The 12,859-nt window shown below is 26.6% G+C and overlaps 1 protein-coding gene across 1 annotated transcript; it reads right to left on the bottom strand.

The window, feature by feature from the left end:
- Positions 1-4,963: 4,963 nt before the first annotated feature.
- LOC105623052 lies at positions 4,964-6,169 on the bottom strand. Its single transcript, XM_012204454.1, has one exon. It carries the CDS (start codon positions 6,167-6,169, stop codon positions 4,964-4,966), a length of 1,206 nt encoding a protein of 401 aa, XP_012059844.1.
- Between the last annotated feature and the right edge of the window lie 6,690 nt (positions 6,170-12,859).

Raw genomic sequence — 12,859 nt, 5'->3', positions numbered from 1 at the left:
ATACATATAAATATATAAATAAAGTATATATATGTCGAGATAGTATAATATGATGAGTCTACTTAGAATGAAAAAAATAAAATTTTTGAGGTGCATAAGCAAACCATGTGAAATTAAGAATCACATTGGCTTATCATAATTCGACTATACACGTACAATGGCGCTTCAGTACAGAAAAAATTGATTATTTTAATTTATATAAACTCGTATAACGTGTATGCTGTCGCTTTACTAGGAAATAAGTAGACTGCTATCGATATTCTGTCGTAATTATTTTAATTATTATTAGATCCCAAATAAATTATGTCAATGGAAGATGCCGATAGTGTATTTATTATCATTCCTATCTTTTCCATTTATTTTCCATTATATTAAATGTTACAAATAATATATAATATATATATATATTATATAATACAAATCTCTCGCTACTTACGAAAAATATTTAAAACCAGCAATGAGACGCTATTAAAGATTTTATATGTGGCCTTATATGATTTATTTAGTAATATTCAATTCACTTGATAGTGATGCAATTTCATCGAAGAAAAGGGGCTGTAGATATTTAATAGCATATTTTTATTTTTTATACACATTATGCATATGTGTAAATTCTTTGGGATATATAAAAATAAACACAGATACACATGTGTAAATTTGTCTCATAAGCATTGCTTATGAGAAGAAATACAATATTATCACATTATATATCGTATTATAAAAATACAATATTAATGTGTAGCAATTCAAAAATATTATTTTAACAAAAATGATCTCTTTATTTTACATACCTGATAAGATAATTTTATCTGATAAGATAACTTTATTTGATAAGCTACATTTGACATCATTTGTATTTCCGTTATACTTAAGCAAAAAAATAGTGTGACGTATGAGAAGAATTTCGGTCGATTTTCGGTTTGCTGATATGCCTATACTATATATAATATATCCACTGATTCTATATACATTATACATACACATATACATATACATATGTACATATAAAATGTGTGTGTGTGTGTGTCTATTATAATTTTTTTAATGCTATGGCTAAAATAATTTTTCTTTAACGATGCTAGATGTTTTTATAACTTTATAATTCATACATGTAAAATTGAAATTGCACTTCTGTTGATTCTCCAAAATCTTATATTAATCGTTACTTTTATTTTCTTAATTTTGTACATTACATTTTATCGCCTATGTTAAATAAATTAATTTTTTGAAAGAAGGAAATGCAAATTTAAAGAATATTTTCTGGAAAAACGTAAATTATAATAAGAATATTACATATTCATTTCCATTCTGTTATCAAAGAAATATATTACATTTTATATATTATATTTTATCGCCTATTTTAAATAAATAAATTTTTCATAAATGGTGATCGCATAATATTATTTGTAAATATAGAGTGTTCGATAATTGTTTTGGCAGAGTTTGTGGGCATATAGAGTGAAACTAAACTGAGACAGAAAGTCCTGTACTATTTTGCAATTTTTGCAATAGTTAACAAGATATTAATTGCTAAAAATTGTCGAAAATTGGTATTCAATAATTTTTTATTTAAATACTAACTTTACAGAAAAACTGCAAGAGATGAAAATTGTTTATTTTTTTCTCTTTCTTTAGACCTCTCAAATTTTTTCAGAATTTTTCATCAACTTTTTTCATCAATTGTATTTTCTCATTTTTATCAACATGAGAAAATACGATATTAAACAAATCTGAAAAAATTCTAAAAAAATTTGTAGAGCTCTATGAGAATAAAATAAACAATTTTTGTCTCTTATAGTTTTTCTGTAAAGTTGATAGTATTTGAGTAAAAAATTATTGAAGATTTTCGGCAATTTTTAGAAATTAATATCTTGTTAATTATTACGAAAATTGCAAAATGGTAAAGGACTTTCCATCTCAGTTTAGTCTAGTTCCACTCTACATGTCCACGAACTCCGTCAGAATAATTATCGGACACCCTGTGATATGATTTATAATAAGAATGTTATACAAGTCCATTTCCATTTTGTTAGTGCCCATTTGCAATTTGCAATAAAATTATATTCGAACAAAATGCAAAATTTAGTTTAATTATAATAAGTCGTGACTTTGCGACATGGCTAGACTTTCAGAATTCGATAAATTAATTTTTCTTTCTTTATTAAATTAAAGTTGAAGTTAATAATTATAAAATTAACTTACGTTACATTAAAAGTTGCAAAAATTATCTTCAATTTAAAATTAATTTTTAATTAACTATAAATTGATAATTTTTGATAACTTTTAACATAACATAATGTAAGCTAATTTTATAGTCATAAATTTTTTTTAAATTAAAATAGTTTATAATTATTTGAATTTTTATAATTAGCTTTTCTTTTCTAACTCTTCTCTTTATAACGGTTAAAATGAAAATATAAATAATTGCAATATGAAACTTATTATAAATTTAATATTTTATTTATATATAAAATTTGTATGAGATAATGAAATAATGAAAAAGTATAGTTTTCAATATGGAAATCTATATTTTTTAAAAAATTATTTATAATAATAATATAAAAATACAATAATTAGTATGTATAATATGGAATACATGTTACAAATAATTATTGAATTTTAATAAAAATAGCGTTTCAAAATTTGTGCCGCTTAATTTCTTTTTTAAATTAACACATTCGTTAGTAAAATCTTTGTTTTTTTTTTCTATTCAAAGACACAAAGTTACTAGTCACGCCAGACATAAAAAACTGATTGTTACTTTAACTTATCATATCTTATCTTAAGTTCATTGTCTAATGTTCATGTTTATTTTCTATCCATTTATCTTTGTCTAATGGTATTTATTTTCTAATGTTTATTCATTGTTTAATGCTCAAATTTTATAGAAATAGAGAATATTAACACTTTTAAAGAGAGATAAAAAATTTTTTTAACTTATTAGAAAGTTTAACTTAGAAAGTTAAGTTACAAATTTAATATGTTTACAATTACATGTTAAAAATAACTAAGAAAAATTGAAAGTTAATTCATATGGAAATAATTAAGTTACAAATTATTAATTTTTTAACCTTAATATCTAACTTTTTAAAATTTTTTACTAGTTATTATCCAATCTTGATAGTTTTATATATAATACGCAGTATTTTGCAAAAGATAGACGCTGAATTTTTGATAAAAGATAAAAATTAAATGTTCTCAAACGAATTTCAAATGAATGGCAAGATATAACACATAAAGGATATAAATTCTGATTAAAATAAGTTAATATAACATCATATATCAGCATACATATAAATATTCATAAGTCGTTCGTTAGATAGCGTTTATTAATTATGTAAGCTCATTTTCAGTTTCAAAATATTAAATTCTAAAGAGACAAGGTATACATAAATGCTATTGTTAATGCTATTGTTAAGATAGTTCACGATTCATTTTAAAGAACACTAAATGTATGATAAATTGTAGGGTATCAGTAAATTAAGTTAGTTTTCACATATAATGATGCTTAATTTAATAAACAAAAAATATATGGACATCAATAATGGACATTTTCTGAGCTATGATGTAACAAAAGTGTGAAACTTGTACTTTATAGTGTATAATTATAAGTGAAGCTTCGATATTCTGGAAATCCTACGTGTGTCTCATTCAATTCTATAATATTTTAAATTTATTTGAAAAAAGAAACAGTATTGATGCAGAAAATAATTACTTCAATGTTTCTATTCTTGGCATTTTCTTGAAATAACCTAAGTTCAACAACGTGATAGGAAGAGACAAGGTATACATAAATTAATGCTATTGTTAAGGTAGTTCACGATTCATTTTAAAGAATTTCGCACTAAATGTATGATAAATTGTAGGGTATCAGTAAATTAAGTTAGTTTTCACATATAATGATGCTTAATTTAACACAACTTAATTTAAGACACTATTCAAAAACTTATACTAAGTTTTTAAATATTTTTTAAATATATTTAGTTTTATATGATGCATGAAAATAACATTGTGTTACATATCTTTTACATATGCTATGTAAAAGATATAAAATAATGTCAGTTGGACGACACTGTACATCACAGCGACTGAGTTCTTTGATAAATTATAGCTCAAAAACTGTTTATTATTGCACCTAACGTTATTAATCAACAAGGCTGCGTTAACAAAATTTGCGCTCAAGAGCTTGTGATCTCTAAGCGCTCCTCTCAGAAACGCCTACTTCCATGATTTTTTGATGACCGTTTTTTAGGATGATAACATCACAATTTTCTATGACAGAATCAGTGGTGTCAATGTTGCAAAGACCACTTTTCAAAAATAACGTGTAATAGTACCGACTTCTTTTTTAAAACGATTATCCAAACTCTTCATTATTGCACCATCATGAACTATATATAATATTATCATTACGTCATTACCACATTCCCAATGAGAAATGATAATGGAATCGACGTCGATTCGACATTGATTTCATTGTCATTTGTTCTTACAAAAGTACTGCAGGATTATTTTATTCTTAACGTAAGTTTCATTATCATAACGTTGCGTTGCTTTTTCACCATGATAAAAAAACTGCGTTACAATATTATAACGATAATGAAATTTTCGTCAAGAATAGATCTGCTAGTAAAAAACCTGAAGCTCTGTCTTTTTATCCATTTAACTATGATATGACGTTTAGGAACAGGGACAATCGTTATTATAAAAGTGTCGCTTAATCTTGGGTTTACATTTACTTTTTAAATTATGGCGCCCCTGACATTTCAGTGCCCTAGATCCCAAATCCCATAGGTTAACGTGGTATTGTTAATCGATATAGATTATGAATGCGTTCCATTTGGCGTTTCACAGCGCTTATGAGCATTTTGTCCTTGTTTAATATTTGATAAACAACAAGAATGAAATAATTCCTACAAATGAAACATATCCTATATTTCGTGTCCGAATTATTTCGCGCAAACTATAAAACATGTTCCAGGCAGCCAAGATCTTTCAAATGTAGTAACGCTTCAGCTAGTATTTTGGATATTTCGTCTCCGCCTATGTATTTCTGTTTTTTTGTACTTTCCAAAGGACCCAAATTTATTATCTCTTGTATCATTAATTCTGAATTGAGATGCCCTAGTAATATTGGTACAAAGATGCACATAAGAACAAAACCGAAGAGAGCACCTCTCTTAAAATCGTTCAACAAAGCGTCGTACGAGTATTTCTCAATGTCTTGAATATCAGCGTCCAATAGATAATCCTTCAGTGCGTCGTGATAGGCTCGCATAATCTCGGAAAAGTTGTTTTTCCTTATTTCATTTGTACAACATACATAAAGATACGTAGAAAGATCGACGACGGGCATCGAGTATCTAATAAGCGCGAAATCAATTAACATTGAGTGAAGTTGTCCATTGTCTTCTGTCTTGAAAAGCATATTGCTTAACGTAAAATCACCATGACACAATGTGGCCAAAGGTTCAAGCGGTTGCACCGTCTTTATCATCACTTTATCAAAAGCATTCGACAAACAGGCTTCCATCTTATCACAGAAAATTGCATCATGGTTTTGACTGCGAAGATATTCGACCACTCGTAATGTCTTAATGTTGGAACAAAATTTGAAAATATTATCCATAAATTTATTTGTGTATCTAACTTCTTGAATTTGTTCCACGATGTCGAAGAACTTTTTCGGCTGCATTTGCTTCATAACATATCCTTTGCCATGAAATCGTCCTAACTCGCGCATTGCTGCTAATGTGTATTCCACTGGAGGATTGTATACACATGAACAAGCGTAATATCCTCGTGTGTTAACATTTTCTAAAGCAATTACATAATCGAATGGCCGTTCTTTGACATAAAAGCATTTCGCATAGATTTCATCCGGTCGAGTATACTTTTGATAAAACAAGATCTCATTTTGAAATTGAAGGTCGATATGATTTATCTCGTAAAGGTTCGGCTTGGATCTTTTTAGTATTATAAACAATTCCTCGTTCTGTCTATTTGTCTTATTTTCAAACTGCAAATGTATACGATACACGATGGATGAAATAAAAATGCCGGTAGATTCTAATAACTTGTATCGAACACTGTCAATGTCCAATCCAAAATTCTTGATGATCTTTGACATCACTTCGTCGAGCCATTTTTGGAAATTTTCGTGGGACATTTTATTCGATTATGTAATTTGTGTGTCCCAATAAAAATAATAAAATATACAAAATAATATATTATGCCAACATTAATTGAAGATGTCTTTCCACAATGACTTCTAGGAACAAACTGATTCTTTTTATTAATTATTATTAATAAAATTTTATTTTGTATACTTTTTATGTATATTAATAAATTAATAAACGTTTATGTAATAAACGCGTTATCCGACTGATCCACTGAACGATTGAGCGATTCACTGAATTCTCCTTCCTTTCAGTTTTTGTAATCGCTGGTTGCTAGCGAATGTACTGTGTGGTAGAGCCATTTCGTAAGCATTCTCTATTGCGGATATAAAAGACTTTTTATACAACGATTAGAATTTTCGGCGAAAATGTCAACTAAGTCACTTTAAAGATTATGGTTGTTTTATGATACTAATTTTATCATTATATTTCTTATTTCGCTCTTTCGAATTATCGTCTTTCTGTGGACGTACGGAGAAACATGATTTTGTTAAGAAAGCAAAAAATTATGCAATAATTACAATTATGCAATAAAATTTAATTGTCAAATTTGTTAACTGTTTAATAAATTCGCATATTTGACAAATAAATAAAATTTAAACAAAGTTATTAGAGGCTCCATAACACAAAACAAAAATAAGAAAGAGCATACAGCCACATACGCAAATTGTTATTTGCATAACAGTCTTACTATCGTATATAATATTTTTTCATTTATGTTAATATTTTTATAACAAAATAGCATCGCATTATTGTATTATATTGATAATTGTGAAAACACGGATAAGTTTTTATAATTAAATACACTTAACTTTTTAATTGAATGATATTAACTTATTAATATTTGTTTTATTAGAATCTGGTAATCCCGTATTTTAACAAGTTCAATCATATTCATCAAGAATAAATTCTTAATTTCTCTGTAAAAGAGATTATGAAGACAAGATTGGAATTTTGTACTGCGATATCCTAATGTGTTAATTTATTATTTTTTAACATTTGCATTTTCTTGATTGTACTAATGATAGTCACGACTTGACTGAAACATTTACATGTAATTTATTTTAAATACATGAATTGTGCAAATAACAACTTGCATATGTGGCTGCATGCTCTTTCTTATTTTTGTTTTATTTGATAAATATTTTACATTTGTTGGAAATAATTTTTGTAGCGAGTACAAAAGAGAATAAATATTCGTTACATCTGCAAATAATTTGCGATCCCTATATTTGCAAATTAAATTTGCTGTTATGTCATAAAATAAGCGTTCATAGCAAATTTTTTCTCTCTGTGCGCTATAATTTTATTGGTTTGTAACTTTACTTGTTGTTTGTGGTATTATATATTCAATATTCATAAAATGTATAATATTAATTAAGGTAAATTATTAGAGAATCAAGCACTCTTAATTTGAAAAACAATATCGAGAGTGTACAGAGCACTTAAGAGTCAAATATAAGGAAAAATTTTAAACATGAAAATTCAAACGAGATGTACATAATATTGTGTAATTAATTAAAAGCCATTATATATTATTCTTAAGACTTCCACAGATGCTTTCTATAAAGATTATGTGTTTTGCGGATTTCCTCCATGTCCAAATCCATTCTTGGAATATTCATTTTAATTACTGTCACGACAGACAAACACTGACGAAATTTATCTCTTCGATGTTTTCGAATTCATGTAACATCACCTGTTCAAATATAACTTTCATTTCTGAAAAAGACTCAATTGTGAGATCGAAATATCTAATATATATAAAGATTATGTATTTCGCGGGTTTCCTCTGTGTCCAGATACATTGGAATTCAAGATTTTGTGAGCCTTGCAGTCCATTTCATTAGAGGAGCAACAAACTGCTATCAGGCTGTTCTTTGCCCTTCCGCTTTTCCGCGGCTAAAACAGTGCCATCAACACAAAAATATTATTTTATTCCGCTTTCTGGAGAAAAGAAACTATCGATTAAGAAATATTCTAATACCATTATTCAAATTACTTTCCTCCAAAAATAAAATATGATAAAATATGAAAATATTCCAGAAAATAGAAATAAAAAATAAAAAATAAAAATAAAAACAACAAAAAATAACAAAAATATAAAAATAACAAAAATAATAAAAATAAAAAATAAAAAAAACCAATTGTAATGCGGGCATTAAGATATTTTCTAAAGACTGTCTTAACCCTTAAACGCAGGGAGTAATTGTTTTTAAACTCATGCACGTACAGAAATATCTAATAGCGACCTGTGCCGGGTGATTGCGTGATGGCGCGTTGACGATGGAGTGACGGATTGCCTCACTTTTCGAGCTCTTACTCTCAAACAAATGCGTGTTCCATTATGTCCTTTTAGAGAGTAACAAAGTAGAGATTTGGGGCTACATTTTGAGCTATATTAAAAGAAAATCGAGACTGGTCTTTTAGTCGCGCCGCCATTTTGAAAATTTAAAAACCCATTAATGACAAGCGAAAAGAATCCTGCGACGAGAAAACCCAAAAATTGACGGTCCTACAGTTCAGTAATCGGCAGTTAGCCTACGGATCTATTATTCGGCACAAAGTCTTTATTCATCAAACTTTCAAGCACAACCAATATGAACAAAATCCATGAAACTTCGCAAAATGGATGGCTTGGCATGGAATGTCTCATACATATATATATATATATATATATATGTGTGTGATTTTTAATTAATTATAGAATATTAATATTATATATATTTCTAGTTTAAATTTTTATGTTTTAAAAAATATTTCGTTATATTTAATTCTTAAGTGCTTTGTACACTCGATATTATTTAATCAAAGTAATAAGTTTATATGATTTCGATAACTAGAATGATATTTCTTATAAAGACTGGTTAATTTTGTTTTGTATGAATAAAAATTGCGAGCTAGGAGTCAAAGTCAAAAAGAGATTGATCATCATGATACCGCAAAAATAGTTAAAATATATCATTAACATACATTAAATAATATTAAATAATTCTTTGCAAAATTTGTTCAGTTGACAACATGATCGTATCTAATAATAATAAATTTATTTAAAATAGTGGCACGTGAAATAATCATTTTAGACTTTTAAAAAGAAAATAATTCCCAAAAAGTTATTTTTTATTGTTTTAAATATTTTATTTAAGTGTAAGTATTGTAGGATTTATTTTGCGTCCACGATCAGAGTCGAAGAGAGTAATAATAAAAGCTGAAAATGTATGATTTTTCTTTTTTTGTGTTATAACTATGAAACGCAGAAATTAATAAAAGTCAATACTTTTTTTCCTTTATTTTTATATAAATAATTTGAGACCAAGTGGAGCTCTGTGCGACAAATAATTTCGGAAATACAACGGTTTAAATTTTAATTTAAAAAAGTAAGAAATATTTTAAATGCCAATTTTTGTATTTTGCTTCCGCAAATGTTTCCGATATTTCGAACGAAGAAATTTGAGATAAGATATTATTTGAAATAGACTTTATAAAATGCATTTATGCATTTATGAAGAGCTATCTGCGATTAATAGAACCGGAGATGACTTGTGATATAGCATTTAAAATTGTTTTTTTTTTATAGATATCTATTTTTAAGGATATATCACACGTACAGTCCCTGCAAAGAAAATTAAATTTGGAAACATGTTTAATTTTATACTTCAAATAAATTATACATGTATGAAAGTTGTGTGAATAAGATTATTATTTTGTTTAATAACATATTTTTGTAGTTTATTTATTTTATTTGTTATTATTTTATTGATAAAAATGAAAATTTTTAAAAATAAATAAAACGGATAAAAAAATTTACATTTTTCTTTTAGTACTTTAAATATTAAAAATAATTTATCCAAAGTTTCATTGCGATTCACTGATTAGTTACAAAAATATAGAACAAATGAATTGTTTATTTACTGGAGAACTAATTCATGCATTGCAATGTAACTTTACGTAAATAATCTTGAATGCATTATACTTATATTTAAAAAATTGAGATTTTTATAATTTATTGTATAATACATTTCCATATATTTTTATTAGAGCACATATTTAAAAAATACTATTATTTATTAAAATAATAATAAGATAATAAAATAATTATAAGATAGTAAATCGTCATCAAATTTATCGTATTATTTTTGAATCTGATTTAGAATAATCTGTAATTTTTTTTCATAATTTTGTTATCATTTTAAAAATGTTTATAAAACATTGCAGTGTTTGTTACAATTGTCATAAAAAAATTGATGAGATTGAAAGTGATTGCTGCTCGGGGTCGTTTTTCGAACGAAATATTTATCAATTTATCAGCTTTGTTTACAAAATAAATTGTAACGAATTGTGACGATATTTCATACGTCAAGCAAATTAAAAACGAAAATAAATTAGAGATCCTGTAATGAGAGTTTGAAGAACGAAGACCATAAATAGATATTGTTATCTATTTTTCTCGTGAACGCAAATATAAAAAGTGTTTGAATACGTAACAAGCGATATGTCACGTTTATTTAGCATTAATTATATTAATAAATGTTTACATTAATTATTCATTTGAAATAATAATTTGAAAAAAACATTATTTTATTTATTTCACTTTAATTAATCTTTTTAAATCGTATGATTTAATATAACATTTATTTCACATTATTCGATTATTATGAATTTTGTCAAAATCCAGAGCAAATTTAAAAAATGGGTAATTTACTTTCACATGGAATGCTCCATATTCAACTTCCATGCCAAGTTATTGCTAATGTAGATTCAAGATAGAAAAACAAATTATATACTTAAAAACACTATTTTAATTAATTTTAATTGTCAATTAAGTTAATCTTAGTCGTTCTTATTGTTATTTCAATTGTTTGTCCTTCGTATTTATTTATTGTGATCTAATAAAATAGTATAAGATAGCGAAACTTGCACCCGACTATTCGTGTACCCGAATATCATATTATATATTGACTATCTCGTATACTCTAATTCTCTCTAAACTAATATTGTGCTCCTTAAAATTAATTATTTGATGTTTTTTGTTATTAAATTATTTTAGTTATTAAGGTTAACGAGATATAAAGAGATATTAAATATTATAATAAGCGCATATGTATATAATATTGCTATAATATATGTATATAATAATATTTTGTATAGTCATGTTTCGTTCGAGCTACGATCAACATGCGTTTTTTAACCTGATACTCTTTAATGTGATTATAAATTTTAATTGGTTTCCAATGTCCAGACGAATTTCTTCTATGTCTTGAGGTTATAACATTAAATCTGTTAATCAGATGGTGATTTTTTTCTTGGACATGAAAGGATTGATATTTTGAAATTACATTGCTGAAGATGATTTCAAAGTAAACTGAAACGTATTACTTTTTGGAATAAAGATTCTATTTTCTGGAATAAAAATTTAAGATTACGTATTAACATGATAACTCTCATTCGTTCTGATTTTTTTTAATTTTTTGTTATTGAATTTGGAAGAGTCCGTAAAAAGATTATATTATTACTATTTTTAATATATATATTTCTTTTATTTATTTATTATCTACATTTCTTATATATATTGGGTTGTCCGGAAAGTTCGTGCCGCAAAAGATTTAAATTTAATAAATGAAATTAAAAATTTAAATCTTCTGCGTTTCAATTTTCCTTCAAAATCGGCGAACTTTCCGGACAGCCCAATATTTATATGATATAAAAGTTTTCTTAGTCTTTATATAATATATATTTTTTTTATGTATAATGAGAATTTCTGAAAATATGAACCCATTTTAATCCATTTCAGTCCATTCTCGTTTGCTGGATTCGCAGCCAACAAATAATATATATATAATATATAATATCAAATATTTATTGTAAGGAAAATTACAGAAGATTTTATTATTCCAATAGATATAATCTAATCTATAGTTCATTCTTATTTCAAGACTGTCTTAAGTAATGTCTTAAGACACTAATACGGCCTTCTGATTGATTCGTAACTTCTTAAGATTATTCGTAACTACTTAAGATGTCTTGAATATAAGATTTGACTATGAATACCAGCCTTAGAGGTACTCGGTGTGTATTCTCGAACGTAGCTCAGGTTTCTATGATAGGCGTATAATAGGAAGTCTAATAAATAATATAATTTTGACTGATGATTGTGCATGCAGCGATTAGTAACATGTTTTGTATTAATAATTATAAGAACGCATTTTTTTGCATCGTTAGAATTGCATCATGATATTTTGACAAATCAAATAATCAAATTTCTTATGAAACTTAGCCAGAAATAGTCAGGCTGTAGTATTTCATGAATTGTTCTGTTAAAACATTACACTCTCTTCAATCAACGGTACAAAAACTACTGTCACAATTATTAACATAAGAAATTGCACACAATTGTTAGTGACCAAAATTGTACTAAGTGTCCATTCAGATTTTTTACTGTGTGCCACGTAGAAATTTACAATGTTAACTACGTTAGCAGAAAAAAATTCAATTAACTTTTTGTCCACACACACACACACACACACACACACACACACACACACACACACACACACACACACACACACACACACACACACAGAGAGAGTACGTACTACTACGTCGACGCCGACCTCCTCTTACTTACTTACTACACTAACGTAACTACGTACGACGACGAACGTAAACTACTACTTACTTAC

This window comes from Atta cephalotes, assembly GCF_000143395.1.
Source record: "Atta cephalotes unplaced genomic scaffold scaffold00052, whole genome shotgun sequence".
In the NCBI taxonomy this organism is placed as follows: Eukaryota; Metazoa; Arthropoda; class Insecta; order Hymenoptera; family Formicidae; genus Atta; species Atta cephalotes.
This window is presented reverse-complemented; position numbering and strand designations above follow the sequence as displayed.